General features: G+C 29.4%; 3 protein-coding genes across 5 annotated transcripts in view; 2 read left to right on the top strand and 1 right to left on the bottom strand.

Annotated features, from left to right (window-relative positions):
- The window catches only part of LOC105118700 (uncharacterized), a 7,717-nt gene extending 4,300 nt beyond the window's left edge, over positions 1 to 3,417 (bottom strand). The window contains exons 1-3 of the mRNA XM_011016710.1: positions 2,997 to 3,417; positions 2,302 to 2,636; positions 1,648 to 1,756 (exon numbers count right to left, since the gene is read on the bottom strand). Of these exons, the coding sequence (XP_011015012.1) occupies positions 1,648 to 1,756; positions 2,302 to 2,636; positions 2,997 to 3,368 (816 nt within the window). The 5' untranslated portion in view covers positions 3,369 to 3,417. The remainder of the gene's footprint in view (positions 1 to 1,647; positions 1,757 to 2,301; positions 2,637 to 2,996) is intronic.
- A 6,714-nt stretch (positions 3,418 to 10,131) lies between these two features.
- On the top strand, positions 10,132 to 12,695 carry LOC105118699 (ubiquitin-conjugating enzyme E2 30-like). 2 transcript variants are annotated; one of them, XM_011016709.1, is made up of 6 exons: positions 10,132 to 10,255; positions 10,976 to 11,036; positions 11,104 to 11,182; positions 11,327 to 11,454; positions 12,062 to 12,166; positions 12,305 to 12,695. In XM_011016709.1, the coding sequence occupies exons 3-6, from the start codon at positions 11,113 to 11,115 to the stop codon at positions 12,446 to 12,448; spliced, it is 447 nt and encodes a 148-aa protein (XP_011015011.1). In that variant the 5' UTR covers positions 10,132 to 10,255; positions 10,976 to 11,036; positions 11,104 to 11,112; the 3' UTR covers positions 12,449 to 12,695. The 2 variants fall into 2 exon arrangements, with proteins under 2 accessions (XP_011015011.1, XP_011015010.1); XM_011016708.1 differs by lacking the exon at positions 10,976 to 11,036 and having other exon boundaries at positions 10,133 to 10,255; positions 11,101 to 11,182.
- A 4,100-nt stretch (positions 12,696 to 16,795) lies between these two features.
- On the top strand, positions 16,796 to 18,294 carry LOC105118698 (gibberellin-regulated protein 9-like). Of its 2 annotated transcripts, XM_011016705.1 has the most exons (4): positions 16,800 to 17,088; positions 17,165 to 17,215; positions 17,308 to 17,365; positions 17,891 to 18,294. In XM_011016705.1, exons 1-4 carry the CDS (start codon positions 17,047 to 17,049, stop codon positions 18,070 to 18,072), a joined length of 333 nt encoding a protein of 110 aa, XP_011015007.1. In that variant the 5' UTR covers positions 16,800 to 17,046; the 3' UTR covers positions 18,073 to 18,294. The 2 variants fall into 2 exon arrangements, with proteins under 2 accessions (XP_011015008.1, XP_011015007.1); XM_011016706.1 differs by lacking the exon at positions 17,308 to 17,365 and having other exon boundaries at positions 16,796 to 17,088.
- Positions 18,295 to 20,232: the final 1,938 nt, after the last annotated feature.

The following is a 20,232-nucleotide window of genomic DNA, read 5'->3' as shown; positions in this document are numbered from 1 at the left end:
AAACAATACCAAAAGCTATGCTGCTGAAGTCATGATTCATGTAACTCACACATCCTAGTTTATTTAAGCTGGGGAGTTTTGTAACATAAAATCACAAGTCAGTTGCCTAGGAAAAGAGTGAAAGTATATATGTACATGCATAAATATAGACTATTCACAAATTTACTGCGAATCTGGACAATATGTTAACATAATAATTTATGGAGATCTCATTTTGAAATCCATGCAAATTATAATGAATAACTTTACCTTTTCTTTATGTTATCAGCAGACATGTTTCGATTTACTCCTACAACATCATATAGAGAGTCACCCACAGCATCCATAATTCTTGTGACCTAATTGAGTAGATGTGAAAGTTAATGAGTTAAAACAGTTGCTCAGAATACATAAACTCAAGAATGATAATATAAAAATTAAGTAAAAAAGAAGACAAACTCCATTTCTAAATTTTTCATTACCAGCAATATAACCTAGGACCTAATATCAACTTTTTAGATAGGTTTATTCCAGATAACAGGCATGCAAAGATATTGTTAAATGGAAGAACAACGAAAAAAAAAAAAAGCATTATCAACAATAAATCATTTTATCCACAGCAGGGGGCAGGACCCCTCAAAGATCAAGACATTTCCTCGAATTTAAAAAATATTTCAAAAATGTTTCACTTTCTTAAATAAGGAGCCAATCAAAAGAAAAGGTCATGCTTTAGCCCCAAACATCCAACTTTTAGATCCATCCTTCTGAGTGTGTATAAGATTTTTTATTTTTATCTCAGTATATGCTTATTCCGCTCTGCACTCCCAAAAAAAAAAAAACTGTTGCTTAATCATAGAGATCAAATCTGAAACTAAGAAATAAAAGTCCTTCTTTGCTAGAAGTAACAGCCAAGGAAATATACACAAATATTCAACCTCCTCCGTTGATTTAGTTCTAAACAACACAGCTAGTCCAAAAACATACTCGATATAGCATTAGTGTTATGCTTTTAAACTATTAAAGGATCTTCTGTGTCCCAAATCCTTTCTCCACAAAATGGTATGTAACAAATAAAGTTTGTCAGTAACAAGGTGAGACACATTTGTCCTCCATGAAAATAAGTTGCAGTCATTTAGTGAAACCAAATCAACGATCAAATCCATTGAACACATTACTCTTGTGCTTATGGACATGAAACCTGCCCATCTGATAATAAGTAAAAGAGAGAAAAAAGCCCTTGGTTTCATCATTAAAAACTTCATCCATCTCACAAAATAAATAGAAACTTAGCAGTGATAGTAAACAGGAATGCAGCCAAAAAAGTTGCTTAAATGCCACTGTCAGCTTCTTGACACATTACTAATGATGCAAACACTATCATGGATTCGAACCAAAAGAAAGCCAACTGGCACAAGGAAGTATAAGGAAGAAAAGCCAGACTATACATCTAAACTACAAACCAACAATTCTCTGAATTACCTGTCCCATGCTTGTTCCATCAAAAAGACAGCTGAAAATGAGTTTTTAAAAGAGAAATAAACAAATGTTTTAATCCACTATAATAGATGAAGCACACATAAAAAGGAATGAGGTAAAAATCATCTCCCTCGATACATAAAACTCCCTTCTACTTCAAAACTTATGGCATTTGGATGAGGAAAGAATGACCAGAGACTTCTGAGACCTAAAATAAATCCTAGAACAAAGCTCTAGTGCTTCTGTTAGTTTTGCTGCTGCAGCAAGTAACTCGGCTGATGGCATTTCAGGGCCAATCACCCTGCAGTAAAATGAAAGCAAAACAGCATAACACAACTGTTCATGTCTTTTTCTATAAAATATATTTTTCTTAAAAAATAAAGAGTCCATGACTATTGCTTCAGTATAATTTAACCAATTCATCATACAAGGATGTTAAGAAAGGAAATGAAAACAAGTAGCACAACTATAAACCAAACATCCAACAAAACATACGAAAACAGAAATATCTGGAACCAACATGCCATCTTAGAAAGGCAAGAAGAGTAACTATAACTAGTTAAAAACAACATTAACATTCTTCCTTTTCCATAATTAAAGATCAATAGCATCAAGATTTGCAACAAAGAGGGTTCTCATAAATCATAATACTAGCTTGTGATACCTAGTCCTCTTAGGGCTACTCTCTGCAAAACAAGACAACACAGAATCTGTTCCAACTAAAAAGGAAATTAAAAAATAACCAAACCCGTTGGTCAAGATCATTGACCTTTTATTAGTATAATAAAGAAATAGACAAGCCATAATTTTGAACCTGAGAACAAGAGAGAGAGATAAAGTTTGTACCTTCTTCTAGGTGCAGAAGCATCATCTCTAGAAGATGGCACTGCCACATTATTGTCATCTGTTTCTTGTTTATGTTCTGCATCTGGTGGCATAGAATCCACACTATCTGATGGAATAGAATGATCTCCTTGTTGCTCTTTGGGCTCTGCACAAGCTTGAATCAAGGGTCCAACAACCTCCAAAGTAGGACCCGCTTTTGGACGCAGCAAAAAAACCCTATCCCCATTTTCCTTGAGATTTAATGAAATAAAAAGTCTCTTCAAATGCTTAATCAATGACCTTTCAGATATCCCTTTTATGTCAACAGCTTGTCCATCATCAATCATTTGCAGAAGCTATAATAAAAACAAAGATAAAAAAAAAAACGCAACATCAATGCATACCACGAGTTTCAAATCTACAAAAAAAAAAATCATAAAAAGTTCCCTAACTCGTATATTCAGGGAAGAAGAAACCATTTTCTTGTAAAAATCAAAAACCATTCTTCACTACTGATCACTACAATCATAATGGTATTACTTTACACATAATGTTATATAAGAACATAATTCAGTGATTAAAGCTTCATTTTTGTAATTTCTTTTAACTTAATCAACCAAAAGCCCAAATTTTTAAACCATAAAAGTTAATCCCACGATTAACCCACAAGGGATAACTAAAAACACAGAGATTTTACTAAAAAAAATCAGAATTACCTGTTTTAAGTCACCACCAACGTTAGGGAACTCACTCAACATCTCTTTAACTACATCTCCAGGGTTAACCCGAACTCTATCAATCTCCCTATCCTCCGAACCGGACCCGGATGCTGATGATTCGGACTCATAATCTCTTCTCTTCTTCGATTTCCTTCTCTTCCTCTCTCTATCTCTGTCTTTTCTTCTTCTCTTATCTTCTTTCTCTCTTTTTCTGTCCTTATCTCTCCTCGAACTCCCATCACTTCTCCCCCGGTTGCGGTGGCGGCTCCGCCGCCTCTCAATGGAAGAGTCGGTGTCTTCGTCGTCGTCGGAGCTTGATGGGGATGTCGGGGTGTCTTCTCTGTGCTTCCTCTTCGTTCTGCGTCCCATTTTTTTTTCTCAATTAAATTTAATTCTCTGATCCTCAAAATCAAAATTAGATAAAAGAGAATTGAAGCCCATCCATTAGAAGAACAGATTCGCGGAGGTCTCCCTTTCACTTGGGCTTTTGAGCCCAATTCTCTTTACAATCTTTTTTCCCTCATCCTAGACCATTTTATAATCAACATATTAATTCTATATTTGCCGCGTAAGTGCATCGACTCCATTGTTATTATGGCCCCAACAAAACATGCGCCCTCGTTGATCATTACTGAATTTTTTTTAATTTTTTTTAATTTTTTTTTTTATTTACGTGGGGTGTCCGGGTCAGCTTACGCGTACCACGACTAATCCCCACGACCCACTGAACATCCTGCAAGCCCAGTAAACAGGTAAGGCACCGCGGGGGTGACAGACATGCATGGTAAGGTTCGAATCCAGGTGCGGAGGAAGGGGACAAGCCCCTCCCACCACTAGACCAGAACCTCACTTACAAATCTTGAATGATTTTCTTTATAAATAATTTTTTATATTTATTATTGTCAAAATCATATGGTGATTTGATGACAGAATTCAACTTCGATCATGGTGGTGGGAATGTATTATTAAGAAATAATTTTAATAAAGTTAGGATAAAGTTTGAAAGTAACATTGGATTATAATAATAAGAAATGATATTATTACCATGGATATATTTATTGTCACTATAGGGAGTTGAAGAGTGATCTAAGAGAATTAAGGAAGAGGAAGCAAGTAACAGGAGGATTGTTGCTTTTTAAATTATTTTTATACTTGAAAATATATTAAAATAATATTTTTAAAAATTTATTTATTATATCATCATATTAAAGATCTAAAATTATACAAATATAATTTAAAATAAAAAATATTCAAAAAAATATTAAAAGCAAACAAAAACAAACAAAATATTACTGAATAGCATGAAGACATTATCCTAATGATTTAAAAAGGCATGAATTAATTGAAGAACATGTGGATTTAAGACTCTAATTGGTCGTTTCATGTTTGTGTAAATAAGCATTCGTTTCGTAATAGATATTGATCATGTGAAAATAAAAATGAATAAGGAAGATGTTTGGTGATGTTAGATTGATTTTATTTGAAATACTTAATTTGTGTGGTTATAAACATAGTTATTAAACCTGAATCAGTTTGGCAAATCGATATAAAATTCAGTTGATCTGGTAGCTGGATTAATTCGGGTAAAATAAAAAATTATTCAAGAAAAAAACCTAGTAAAATCTTGTTAGTTGATGTTTTTTTTTTTAATATGATTTTTCTCCTATACTTTTTTCATATTTTTAAAATAATGAAAATATAGGATCTGTTTCATTGAATTTGTTTTTAAGCAAGGATGAGATTGGTGTTTTGCACAAAATTTACAATATTCTTGCTACGAACAGCATTGACGTGTTTTCTCCTAATACTACTATGGATACATGGGATGGTTTTTCTAGTTATGAACATGCTCAAGCAACTGCTGATGAATGGAAAAGATTTCGTGTCAAATATGACATTACTACTAGAATAATTGAAACTGGCATTGCTAATGAAAGGCAACTCCTCGATGGCAGCAGTGCAAATCTAGTTTCCTCAAATATTTTTAGATTGTGAGAAGGAGTATATATTTGGGGATTCTCTTTATCTCCATCCTAGTTGGTTGATCCTACCGAATCTTGATGAGATTTTGTATTTTTTTTTTAGAAAATATATAATCTATATTTATATGGGTTGTTTTTTTAATTTTTTATATGAAATATTAAAATTTTAATTATTTTTTATTTTATTTTTCTAAGTTAATCCAGGTTGACCTATAAAAACCCGAGATCTAGTCCTCTGGCTGGGTTAACTCCCGAGTCAATTTTGATAATTATGGTTATAAGCACTATTTTAAAACTCGAGTTTCAAGAATTAATCGTTGTTTTTAGTAGTAATAAAAAAAATATTTGTAGAAATTGATGAGAATTGTAGTTTGAGGTAAAATGTGCATATGAATAGTGTGTTTGGTATTGTGGTAGCGGTTATGGTTTGAAAAAAATTGTTTTATAAAAGGTATTTTTAGTTGTAGTTGGTTTGAAAAAATATGTATTTGGTTAAAACTGTGGTTGAAATTGAGGTTGAACAAAAAGTAATTTAAAGTGTTTGGTTAAAAAATGTTTTTCAAATTGAGGTTATGAAATAATTAAAAAAAACATATATTAATATTGATGGTTTTTAATTGAAATATTAGTTATTTAACTAATGTTATTATATCATAAAATAAACAATACTTTATATAAAGTATTTTTTATTGTTGCATTAAACTATGTTTAATTTCATTACACATGAAATCTATTCAACAAAGACTATAATTTCCATAGTTTTCTGAGCGTGTCACAATATCATATAAAATATCATCAAAAATAAAATTAGGATTGCGATCAAATTTTGCAAATGCTACATCATCATATAATCTCCTTCAAATGTAATTATATGGTGCCATTAAATTATGTTAAATATTAATTTTTCAAATAAAACACAATATCTGAAAAAAAATTTCAAATTTTTTTATTTTACTAGGTCACAACCGATTCAATGCACAATGTAGCTGCTGTCCATTGTTCACATGAACAATGAAGAGTAAATTAATTCACTCTTCACTATTTAGATAGAGGAACAATGGAGACATGGTGCAGAAAAAGAAGGAGAAGGGAAGGGGAAGGAGAAGGAGAAGACCATGTCTCCACTATTCATTAACATAAATAGTGTGTCTCTACTATTCATGTTGCAGAACAGTGGAGACATGGTGCAGAAGGAGGAGGAGGAGGAGGGGAAGAAGAAGAAGAAAGGGAAGGGGAAGACCATGTATCCACTGTTCACGTTGCAGAACAATGGACATGGTGCAGAAGCAAAAGAAGGGGAAGGGGAAGGAAAAGAGCTGGGAATTCTTTCTCTGTGCTTCTGTAAGGTGCGCCATTGTTTACTGTGTTGTAAGACAGTTGAAACAAAAGCAACAGGAAGCTGCTTTGTGCAACCCTGCGTTCTAAACGTAGTAAACAGTGGGACCCATAAACAGTAAAACCTGTTTTTTCGCAACCAAACATGTAGGAGCTGCATTTTGTTTAAAACGCAGATGCAGCTGCTTAAACAAACGGCATCGAAATGTAATGTCCACTTACATATGGAGAAGTTGTTAATGATTTAAATGTTCAATTGCATTTGAATAAATTTACAAAGTACAATTCACCACAGGTGAAGAAAAGAGTGTGATTGCAAATTCCTTAAAACGACATTGAATTAGTAAGGAACTACGCTCATGGATGCCATTAAATGTTGTCCATATAAAAAATCAATTATTGTATAAAAAAATGGATAATCCATTACCATTTGTGTTATTTAATAGAAAAAAACTTGGTATGGCTTCCTTTGCATGCTATTCATCAAAGTTAAGATGATATGCGCAATCTCCTTCATAACTTGATGGTGATCATTTTTGGAATCCAAAGAATCATCGTGGTGAGCTCTTTCTGCGACCATAATAAGTGTCAATATTGGACGTTTAATGTGGCTCTAGCAACTTTTTATTCTCTCTCTTCTTTTTCTTTCTTGTCTTAAAATTCATACAAAAAAAAAACTCTAGTTGTCTACCCAATATGGCTTCAACAACTTTTTATTTCCCTCCCTCTTTTTTCTTTCTTGTCTCAAAATTCATGCAAAAAATAAACACTTTAGTTGTCTATAATGTTTTATGTATACATGCACAATATTTTCTACAATAAAAAACACCCTTGGATTTTAGTTTATATTAATGAATTTAATATAATTTAAGCCAATGTAAAGATTATTGGGATTATATCATCAATTGATGTTGAAATGAATTAATTTGTTAAGCAATGTTACTAGTTTACAAGTCTACACTTCATTTCAAATCAATTTAAAACAAAAACAATTAGCAAAAAATATTCAAGTTATATAAAATTATTTGATATTTTTATTAAACTCAAGTCAACAGGTCAATTTTGAAACCTTTTAAACCGACTTATTATCTAGCCCGAGTTTAAAATTAAATCATATGAGTTACTACAACATGACATAGTTGACTTGCCCAGTATAAGAGCATTAAGTTGACTAGTAAAAAAGGTATAATGATACAATTAAGAAATAAATAAAATTGATATTAAAAAAAACTTTCATGATTAACTTTTTGTTAGTTTGTGTTTAAATAAAATTAAATTATGTGGGAGTTATTGTGATGTGATATAGTCAACTTAAATGATTAAAAAAACCTGGTTGACCAATAAAAAAAATATAATGATTAATTTTTTTTTTAATAAAACTCTTAGCTCAATTCTTTTCATAGTCTTAGATTTTAAATTATTTTGTTAATTTAACCAATTTAAAAATAAATTTGGTAACTTCTGAAACAAGTTTGTGAATAAAATAAAAAAAATATACCAAATTAAAATAAAAAAAGTTTCGAATGGAAAAAAAGGGGGTTACATTAAAAAGGAGAAGTAAGAGAAGCTTATGAACACTAAATTATTTAGTTAAATGACAATTGTTTCCAATGCTTGCGTGTATATGCTAATGGCATAATGCCTAACAATATTTTTTTTTGGGTTGTTCTGTGTTTAAATTCAATTATAAAATTTAAATTGAATTAAATCCATAAATAAGTTGAATCTATGTATTTGAAATATGTAGAATTTAATTAATTATATTTCTTATATTATACACATTACCATCATCTTATTCCTCAGAAAATCTATAAATTTTTTTGGATAAATCGATATATTTTGAAGAATCTAATTTTTAACATTAGTTTCTCCTTTTTACTGCATTAAATTAGAAGGGCTGATTTTTAGTTTTTTTTTACCATATTTAAAGATTAAATTCTATTTAAAATTAAAACTTTGACACCCAAAATGATTCTAGCACATGAGATTTTTAAATAAATTATAAAAATTCTTTATTTAATCTGAATTTTAAAATTAATTATCTGAGAGTTATTGATTAGAAAAGTTTTTAAAAAAAAATACAAAAAAGAAACATATCATATTATTTTTATTTTTAGTAAAATAGTCAAACTTATAATTCGGGTTATTCACTTAATTGAATTAATTTTTTTATTATATAATAAAAAATAAAAAATTTAATTTGTCGTTGAATAAATACTGAAATATTAAATTTAATAAAATTTTAATATTAAATAATAAAATTTAAAAAATTTAATAAAATATTTAAATTTTATTATAAAATAACATTATTTTATATTAACTCCGGCCAATTTAAATCTTTCCAGTCCATGATGCACGTTTTCAAGCAAGATGGAGGTTGTTAACGTGGAATTGAAAACAATGCAACTTATCAAGAATGATGGTCGAGAAAGCAAATTTGATATTAGTGCTATGATGCGTTAATTCCACGTAGCTGGTTTGATAATTTTTATATAATTTAATTTTAAATTTAAATTAAGTAAAAATTGAGTGATAATTGTTTTTATTGTTTTTATATATTTTTTAATTTGTTCATCATATATTTTTATTGATAAATCTAGTTGTTTTTAGATTAATCAAGTTAACTATATTATATTAAAATAACTTTTATATAATATAATTTTAAATTAAAATTAAATTAAAAAAATTAGATTTTAAGATTTTATCTATTAAATTAAGTTTAATAAAAGTACAAGATAATTTTTTATCACCTAAATATTTTTTTAAAAAGAAATATAAGCGGTCTCGTTTCAAATTTAGTGATCTTGATTTAATAAGAATAAATTGTAAGGTAATCCTTTTTATGTATTCTAAAATCTTGTCCGTTTAATATGAATTAAACAAGTATTAAAAAAAGGGATTAAAGGATCTCTATTTATTTTCTTAATTGTAATAAATATGTGTATAAATAAGCAATTAAACAATATAATTTTTCCTATCATGCTACTTTCATGATAAAAAAATAAGATACTTTCATAAATAAAATTGATATGTCATAACATCAAGGAATTAGAGAAATAATACACAAGATTTTGGCAATTAAAAAAATATTCCTTAAGGCAAATAAGATTTTTAGATTTGAATTATCAAATATCAAAAATTTATTACAATTATTTAAGACATGTAAATTCTCTAATGTCATTTTTCAATAGAAGATTTGAACCAATATTATTTGTTTTTTATGTTTTAAAAATATTTATTTTTTTATATTTGATTTACTTCAAATTCAAATCAATATATTTTTAATATTTTCAAATTATTTTGATGTATTAATACCAAAGATAATTTTTTTAAAAAATTATTGACATATATTTTAATATAAAAAAATATTTCAAAAATAATCACAACAATACTGCTAAAAAAGTTACTGAAATTTTTTTATTACTTGAAATTATTATTCATATTAATTATAAATAAGCTAGTTTGAATATTTTATATTTGTTTTTGTGTTTTAAAAATATTTTTAAAAAATTAAATTTTTTTATTTTTTATTAATTTTAAATTAATATATTTTTAGTATTTTTAAATTATTTTAATATATTAATATATTAATATTAAAAATAATTTTTTAAAAATAAAAAAAATACTAAAACAAGTTTCCATATACATTAAAAATAAAAAATCACTCCGTCAACGATCGTTTTTAGGCTGACGAGTGAGGTGGCATATCGCGAACCATCAATCCAACGCTGCAGTGGGACCTACTGCAGTTGATCCCTCTAGAATATTCTAAGAGAAAAAAGAAAAAACCGTGCACTGCAATGAATTCAGAAGGGGGTTAACAAGATTTGTTAACCCCTATATAATAAATTATAATTTCATAATTTTGGAAAGATCATCTCTCTCTCTCTCTCTCTCGTACTTGCTTCAAAGAAAACCTCACACCAACAACAACTTGAGGTTAGATTATTATTATTATTATTGTTTTGCTAGGATCTTTTTTTGTCTTATAGTGAAATGAGGGTTGTGGGGCCGTTGATTAGGTGACTGATTAGGGTTTCGGGTTTTTCGTTGATCGAGATTTGTTGTGTTTATTGATAATCTTTGAATTCTTTGAATTAGGGTTTGATAGGCAAGGGTGATCGTGAAAAATTGTTGAATTTCTAATTGGGGAAGAATATTTTTATTGCCATTTCCAATTTATTTGGGGTATAATTTGTTTTTTCTTTTTAATTATTATAACACGAGGAATCCAGCTAAGGATGGGTAAACCCGGACCCATGAAAACCTGGTTACAGGATCATCTATAGGTAGTCCAGGCGGGCGCTGCGAACATGGAATTGTTTACTATGCGTTAGGAATCGAACCGAAAAGGGTGACATAAGTCACACAATTCAAGAATTGAATTTTATTAAGTGTTTTCCAAACAATTCAAGATCTTGTATGTAGAAAATGTTCTAGTTATTTTAATGTGGAAACATTAATGTTTTTGATAATCTCTACTGAAGTTTCGGCTTTATCATATCTGAAAGAGGGAAGAATGGAGCTTTTTCTATTAAGTTGGTGTTAGGATTTAAGGGGGGTGAATTGGATTTCGTAAAAGAACGTGGGTGCATTCGGATTTTGAAACTGGTTTATCCAGTAAATTTTCACTTTCATCTTGCATTTTCTATTTTGCAGTGCAAGGTTCTTTTAACACCTTGTTGTTAGATATTATTTTGTGTGCTAAAAGCACAAATTGTTACTTGTGATTTTATCAGCATTTCATTTTTCTAATTCTAACCACTCACGTATCCTTTTCTCAGGAGTGAGTAACAATGGCTTCAAAACGGATTAACAAGGAATTGAGGGACTTGCAGAAGGATCCTCCTACTGCTTGCAGTGCAGGTTTGTCACTAAACTTGTTCTAAAAAGGTCTTTTCTAAGCAGAAACTAATGTGCTATCAGTTTCTTTTATGAAGAAAGAGGCTTACGTGTCATGTTGTTTTTTCTTCTCCTGAGTTGAACATAATAATGATGTTATACTGTTAGGCCCTGCTGGTAGTGACATGTTCCATTGGCAAGCAACAATTATGGGTCCAGCAGACAGCCCATACGCTGGGGGTGTGTTCTCTGTTAACATACACTTTCCTCCTGATTACCCATTCAAGCCACCCAAGGTACTAAAAAAAGTAGTCACTATCTTTTGTATTTGATATTTTTAAGGTGCACCATGGATTTGGTTTATTTAGCTGTTTGTTCTAAGCTACATTTTGAGATTCTCTTTCTTGTTTAGAAGAGATATTAACTTAAGCATGGGATTCTATCCATTTACAAGAAGTCCTTTCATCATACCAGAATGTCCCTGAAAGGACATGTTCATGACAATTCATGTATCGATTCATCTGCACAGATTCATGTTTCCTTTCTTTCTCACAATGGACAAATTCTGATGTGAGCAAAGCTATAGTATATGCTCCTTGTAATCTGATGTCGCAAATATTCCTTGCTTCTTTCCTTTGTACTGATGTTGTTGACCTTAGGATTTTTACAGCCTCTGTTTTATTAGTGATCTAGTCACCTCACATGACACCAGTATTGCCCTTCCATTCTACCAAGATGAAAACCCATGAATGTCCCTGTTTATTAGTAATGCTTCAATGTTACTTAAGTCACTTGAAAGAGTTGTTTTTGTTAGATTTTGTTTACTTAGTTATATTTTGAACAACAAAATGTACTGATGCATGCAAAATAGATATTTACTATTGAATGAAATACTTCGTGCAGGTTTCCTTTAAGACAAAAGTTTATCATCCAAACATTAACAGCAATGGTAGTATCTGTCTTGACATTCTCAAGGAGCAATGGAGCCCAGCCTTGACAATTTCAAAGGTCTCCATCACTATCTTCACTTCTCTTCAAACTCCAAAACTTAAAATAAGTCCTGTGTATTTGCCATAGTTTCAATTTGAATCAGTCTTGGGCTTTATGATTGTTTCTGTTTTGCAAATCTTTTATGTTTCTTTGCAGGTTTTGTTGTCGATATGCTCACTGTTGACAGATCCAAACCCCAACGATCCCCTGGTGCCTGAGATTGCTCATATCTACACGACTGATAGAGTCAGGTATGATGCTACTGCTCGAGCCTGGACTCAGAAATATGCTATGAGCTAGAAGCTACAAGTTCTTGATTCGCTTTCCATTCTTGTTGGACGATATTGGTTACCAATGGTGTGATTTCATTATTGTCTTTTTTCGGATATGCACCTTAATAATCTTTCAGAAGTGAGATTATCAGGTTTTCAAGGGTTTTTTTTTTTCCTTGAATGGCTTTTAAATATGTCATGTGGGGGTGGGTGTGATATTCGAATGCTGCTTTGAATTTCTTCTTCCAATCAAGATCAGGCATAATTTGCAGGAAGCAAACTCATTTAGCATAGTATACATCATTGAATAAGCACATGGATATGGTTGGTCCGAACAATTAAAATTTGGAATTGAGACGATTAACGCCGATTGCTCGGAAGAAGAAATTCGAAGCAGAATTTGGCTCTGTTAGAGGCTATAACATCGCTGTGGATCCTCAATTGCTTTAACCTGAATGCCTATCATGTTTGTCCCTAATGCAAATTATACTTGACCGTAATTGGAAATAGGGATGTATTAGATAGGAGTTCTGTGTTATGCCATGGCCTGACTCAAGGTTTTTTAATGAAAAAAAAAAAAAAGTTTGGATGATGATAACGTTTTTAAAAGAGAGTAGGAAAAATTTAATCAATTTAATAATATAATAATATTTATATCGATTCATGATTAATTAATTTAATAATATAATTATAAAATAAAAAGCTAACAAAAAAAGAAGAAGGATAATAACCTATATAAAAAGTGCTTGTCAACATTATAAATAGGAATCCTATAAATATTTGTAAAAAGTTTTAATAATCTAGTAACAGAACAAAAACAAAATTAAATAAGAATCAGATAATTTTATAAAGAAAAAAGTAATATTACTAGTAAAACAAATATTAAAGGATGATTTGAAAACAAATTGAAAAAAAAAAATTAAATAAATTAAATAAAAGAAAATTTATATATAAAAAAATTAAATAAAACAATGGATTTCAACTTTTAGGCAAACAAAACAATGAAAAGCAAAAATTAAAAGAAAATTTAATAAAAAAACCTTAAGTTAACCTGGGTTAATAAAACTAACTTATGATTTAGGATATAAAATTGGAATAATCCTATAAAAAAAAGGGCTATAAAACTCATAAATTTGAAAGTCTAATAATATAATATCAAATAATAAAATTGATTTAAAAAAAAAAATCTAAAAAAAAATCAAAATGTAATCTTTGAAACTCATATCTACTGTCATTAGATTGACTTACCCTAAAAAATGTAAATTTAAAAAAATCACAAAATATAAATTTGAAAAAATCACAAAGTAGATTTTTTACCCCTATCTAAAATTAAAAACTAAAATAAATAGCAATAAAAAGAATGAGAATCAAATATAATAAAAAATTAAATTAAATAAAACAATGAAATGAAATTGAAAAATAAAATAAATCAAGAAAAAGATAAAAAAACAAAAAAGAAGCAATATAAAAAATAGGTTAAATTTGCTATTAATATTAAATGAAATAAAAGAATGAGGGATTATAAAAAAAATAAAAAATAACAATTAAAATAATAAGGATGAAGTTTGATAAATAAAAAAAATTAAATACAATTGAAATTGAAAAAAAAATTCAAAATCTATAAATTATTTTAAATAAAGCATACAATAATAAAAAATAAGGAACATATTCAAAGAAAAGTCAAGTTGAAGGATTTGATGCGAGAATCAAAGAGGAAAAAAGAAAAAAACAAAATAAAATGTCATCAATAACAAATCAGTAGCTTGTTGTTCACGCACATCATTCAAGCATGGAGGAGATACCTGGCACTTTTCAATGCTGCCTTGAAATTTCAAGTGTTTGGCTAATGAACGATGTTGCATGCCTTGTTCAAAACTTATAGAAACGCTCATGTGCTAATGTATGCAATCATGCGTCAACTTTTTTTTTTTTTAATAATATTTAAATTTGCTAAATTACCAAATCACCTCTTAGCTTACATGATAATAATAATAAAAAAAAAACTATAATGAAAAGAGAGAAAAGCCTTTGACAATAAATTTTAGAGTTTTTGCTATTAAAAATAATTTAGTCGTTTTACTATTAAAAAAATAAAAGACTAAAAATGCCTTGGATGTTGATTGCAGGCAATTGTTTTTTGCTTTACAAGAGTGATTTTGTTTTTTTATCATGTTAAAAAAAATTAATTTAACCAAATAATATCAAATAACCCTTGTAAATGATAAAAATGTCACTAAAATATAGTAATCCATGGAACAATAAATCTTGCTACATAGTGAATAGCCAATGCCTCTTACTTTATTATATATATATATATATATATATGCTCTGAATTTATATCCGTATATATAGATTGACCTAAATTAATTTATATTAATATATAAAATTTATGAATTAAAACATAATAATTTGATAATCTATAGAAAATAAATAAAAAATATATAGGAACTCATTTTTTAATGAATCTAATTTTAAAAAATAAAACTGAAGAAAACTAATTAAAAAAATTAGAGTTAACTAAGTTAATTTGTTAAATTTGAATTATAAAACCAATATAATCAAATAGAAAAAAAATAAAAATAAATTATGAAATTTAATTTTTAATTAATCTAATGTTAAAGTTACAAAAAAAATAAATTAATGATAAAATCAAAATAAATTAGTTTTGACTTGAGTAATGAGATTGAGATAACTTAATAAAAAAAAATCAAAATAAATTAAGTCAAACAACTCAAATATTTAATGATAAAATTGAAAAAAAATAACTCAGTTACAAAAAAGAACTTATAAAAACTTGAGTCAACTGGTTAATCCATAAAAATATGTAACTCGAGTGATGAGACTGAGATAACCACATAAAAAAACTAAACTAAATTATAAAATTTAATTCAAAATAAATTGAAATATTGAAGAATAAAATTAAAAAAATTAATTAAAAATAAAATAAAAAACCTGACTTAATCAAGTTAATCCATAATTATTCAGTTATAATAAAACTACTATGATATCAAAATATAAACTAAAATAAATTATAAAAATTAATCTCAGAACTGAAAATAAAAAGAAAAAAAGAAAAAAGGTACTGTTCTAATCTTGTGACGAGACAAAGTGATATCCCCTCGTCAATTTAGTTTTTGTTAACAGCAAGGAAGAAGTTTTAGTACATATCGCAATGATCTTCTCCAAGTCTGTCTACAGCTTTGTGATTTAACTCTTTAACATGTTTGTTTTTTGAAAAATAATTTTTTAAATATTTTATATTTATTTATTGTTATAAAAATTAGTTAATAAAAAATATTTTTTAATTAAAGAAGAATTTGACTAGGTTTCAGTAAAATATTTTCCTAAAAAATTTGGATGGAAAATACTTTTTAGAAATTATGAAAAAATTAGAAATGTTATATTATTTATTGATTATATCAAATTTGATTTTTAAATTTTTTAATTGCTATATATATTTTGTTTTGAATATTTATTTTTCAATTTTATCTTTTAAAATTTAATTTTTATATTAACTTTGTTCTTTATTTTTATAATTGTTATTTGTTTTTCTCTTATCATTTTTTTTATTAAAATTTTTTATTTATCAAATTTGATCCTTATTCTTTTGATCCTTATTTATTTTATTTGAAATAATTTATGAAATGTTAACTATTATTATTTTAATTTCTTCATCTTTTAATTTTTTTATTTTTAGATTTGATTTTTATTATTTTGATTACTATTTATTTTATTTGAGATAATTTATGAAATTATATATATTTTTAATTTCATTCTTATTCTACCTTTTAATTTGTAAGATTTATTTTTTATTATTTTAATAAACTTGAGAAAAATAAAATATTAATTAATTATTTTCCGGCTCATTTTCCATGATATAACCAAATACTAGAAAATGTTTTCCAACATATTTTTCATTACATTATCAAACATTAAAAAATAATTTATTTTTTTTAAATTTACTTTATTAAAATTCATTTTATGAAATAAAACTACTTTTCCGTGAACAAATAGTTGTTTACGAAAATTTTTAACTCTTACCAGCTGTAATTCTATCTTGTTTCTGCCTCAGTGACACTATTAACTAGGCACCCAGAAAAAATAAAATAAATTTGGAGCCTTCTGTTCCTACTAAAATAAGCTTGCAGGACTCTTTTGCTAGATTTGTAATGCTTCATGGGCTGGTGCTCCACTTATGGCTCCCTCACTCAAAAGCTGAACCAATGTCATGACAGATTTCGCCTAACTGGTGATGGTCCCGTGCGTCTCCTCCACCTCTCAATTTCTTTTCTTTCCTTCATGTCCATACACCACCATCCAAAGAATCAACAGCTGTGCTCAGATGAGCAACACAGAAAAAGCAATGAAACTAAAGTGAAGGAAGCATCCAAAAAGAGAGATACTAGTCTATTTTGCTCAAAGCTAGCATTTCCCCACTTGCACTCAACACAAAATCTGTGATTTACCACAATCATTTCATGTGAGTCATTAAAGACAAAGGTAGATAAAGCCTACTCTATGTCTATATAAACCAGTACTCTCTTCTACGTATCTGCAAGTCTCAGGCAAACTATCTCTCGTATTACTCTTCATCAACCTTATCACTTCACCAGAGCTAGCCATAAGATGAAGCTACTCTTGATTTTTATCTCCATCCTGCTCATTCAGGTAAATTGTGCAGAAATGTTGAAAGACTTAATTTCAATGTTAAATATTATAACTTGTACTTCGATATATATTGCAGGCTTTTGTAGGGAATTCATTCCTTAGCAACGCTGCAAATTCTCCAGCTAATGTGAGTCTCTCCTTTAGTTTCCAACTTAAGCCCATTTTTTCCTTTTTCTACATCATTCGTTTCCCAGTATGCAAATCACATCTTGGATGCAGATGGATGAAGAAAGCGATGTGGTAGCTATTGATAAGAAACATTATCCTAAAAGAATCAGTAAGTTTGGTGTTTGTTACCTCAAGATGTTGTGAATATTTCTCACATAAAATTTTAACTGCGGCTATTTTGAACAATGTAATCCTCACTCTGCCATCATGTGTCCTCCAAAGCCACTCAACTACAAAGGAAAGAACCAAAATTGCACATTATAATCTTCCATGTTGATGGCGGCTAGACCACCTTTGGCCTTCCATTCTAGGCACTCCGCACTCCAATTTTATCTTTGAAATAACACAGCAGAGAACGTGACACAACTTACATAGTCTGAGTTTTATTTAAGCATTTACATTGTAATGTTATTAACCTAAAAAAGTCATCAAGTTATGTATTGGATTCCTGAACTGATATAATGCTTTGGTTCAAAGCAATTTAGGCGCCTGGTTTTCCTGCGCAAACGTTGTTAATGGTCTTCAAGGGAAAAAAGAGAGGAAAAGAAAATGCAATCAAATCCTTTCTCATTATTACAACTATTAATTGACATAGCTACAATATGACACCAGCTTTTCCATTTCTGTGTTTCAGATTGTGGTTATTTATGCGCAAGGAGATGCAGGGCATCTTCAAGAAAGAATGTATGCCACAGAGCATGCAAAACTTGCTGCAACAGATGCCGGTGTGTTCCACCAGGTACCTATGGCAACAAGAGTGCATGCCCATGTTATGCAAGCCTTAGGACCCATGGAAACAAGCCCAAGTGCCCTTAAATTTCATGCAACTATTTAGTTCCTGGAGTGCAGGACATCCAAATGTCTTTTGAAAGTTGATTCTACTATTTCCTAGCTGGTTAATCTATGTGTTACCTAATAAGGGGATAAAATCAAGCTATGCTTGAGGATTTTTAAGGCCTCATCGAGAGGAATTTGTTCTGGTTATAATTAAGTAATTATTTTGTCTCCATCTTTATACTCATTATGTATTTTGTCAAATTCTGTTCGGACCTCCCTGCTCTTTTTCTTTCTGATTAGTGAAATGATAAAGGCAAAGATTCTGCACTTCCTTGGGGAAAAAGGAAAAACATTAAAAAGCACTGGTAAGGTGGTTACCTCAATTTAGGTGGCTATTATGAATGCATAGTAGCCCTAATCTAAATGAGCTTGTTCCTTTCTTTATAATATGAGAGCAAGTCACAGTCATATTTATTATGAAAGCATTTATTTTCTACCTTGATGCCTCGCTGCACCTGGATGCACATTTGGACTTGCAATCTGATGGTTACAACAGGCATTGTAAAGTTTTAGCCATAGCATATTTTTTGAGTTCAAGGTTGAACAGATGTGTGTCATAGCACATGCATGTATGCATGGTATTTTCATATCACCTGTGCATTATATACATTAGGGCACATATAATTTTTGTGCTTGTAAACAAGCCATGGTCACCATGTTAATGTTTCAAGAAACCTTAACGTGCAATCTCAAAGAAGAAGGAATTAAAGGAACCTTAACACAGACGTCTACAAAAAGAATCCAGTGACCCCAGTCCAGTTTTAAAATAACAAGAGTGCGGCAGCAGGTACTGATCAGTCCTGAAACCACTAATATTGCCCTACAAAAACAGTCAGTTGAGGTGGCATATATCTTTAAACTTTAATTTCCTCTCAGGACTGCATCAGTGAAATTATAGCAGAATAAAGGTCCTTTGGTCCCATTTTGGAAGAATATTTGCTTAGAGCAAAGCAAGAACTAGCTCAAGAAAAGGGGCTGGGGTGCCCATTAATATGGTGTGTGAGGTCTATACATGAAGAACTATCAGAACAAAGGAAAATGATGCACAAACAGAAACGATCAGAGAAAAACCATTTGTAATGCTGATGTTCAGAAACTAACAGGCTCTATGAACATGTACCTCGTATATTAGGGCCAGGCGCAAAGTATTGCCATGATAAATGTTGTCTTGGTACTGACCATTCTTAGGATAGGAAAACACTTCAAAATGAAGAGAGATACAGGAAAGGCAGTATAAGTTTACAGTACTGGGACTGAATCGTGGTAGTGTTTATAATGATGAAGTTGCCTTTTACGTACAATTGCATGATAATTAGTGTGATCTCCAACAGACTTCCCAGCTCTGTTCTACTAATGCAACATCTTAGCCACTAATGTAATGATTAAGTAAGATCCCAGATGTTAAAATTCAGTGGTTCACACTTCGTGAGTTTTATGGTTAAAAGATGAAGCCATTATATTTCACGTGATCAACTAGTCTAATAAGAGCTAGTAAGTTAAGTAATTGATGCTAACTCTCAAGTTTGAACCTCTTTTTTGTAAGCAAATATAAAAGTTCAGAAGAAAGAGATCTAGTTACAAGATTAGGAATGACAATTGTCATATGCTTATAGATGTAAATAACCCACCAACTTAGATTTTTGTCTTGAAACTGGTGTTCATCAATGTGCAAATGTGCTCAAGTGTGTTTTTGCTATCGTGATAATTTAATTTGTAATTATGATTATTGTGTTTTTTTTCATAATTAAGATTAATTGCAAGAGAAAGTTATCATTGAAACTCGAGTAAAACTATTATATGTGTGTTGATTAACTAGTCTAATTAAAGCTAGTAAGTTACGCCATTAATGCTAATGTTCTTTACAAAACTCTCAAGTTTAAACCCCGTTTTTTGTAAACAAACAAAAAAGTTTTAAAGAAAGAGATCTAGTTACAAGATTAGGCATGACAATATTATTATATGCTTATAAAAAACCCAACAACTTAGGGTTTTTGAGCTGAGAATGATGTTCATCAATGTGCATAAGTGTATTTTTGTTATTGTGATAATTTGATTTGTGATTAAGAGTTTGTTTGGCTCTGCGGCTGCAATTGTGTTTTTATTTAAAAAACAGTTGCAGCTGTTTGGTTAGAAAAAATA

The sequence above is a fragment of the Populus euphratica genome, unplaced genomic scaffold, assembly GCF_000495115.2.
Source record: "Populus euphratica unplaced genomic scaffold, PopEup_1.0 scaffold2156.1, whole genome shotgun sequence".
Taxonomy (NCBI): domain Eukaryota; kingdom Viridiplantae; phylum Streptophyta; class Magnoliopsida; order Malpighiales; family Salicaceae; genus Populus; species Populus euphratica.
The sequence above is the reverse complement of the archived record's forward strand: the minus strand, read 5'-3'. Positions and strand labels throughout refer to the sequence as shown.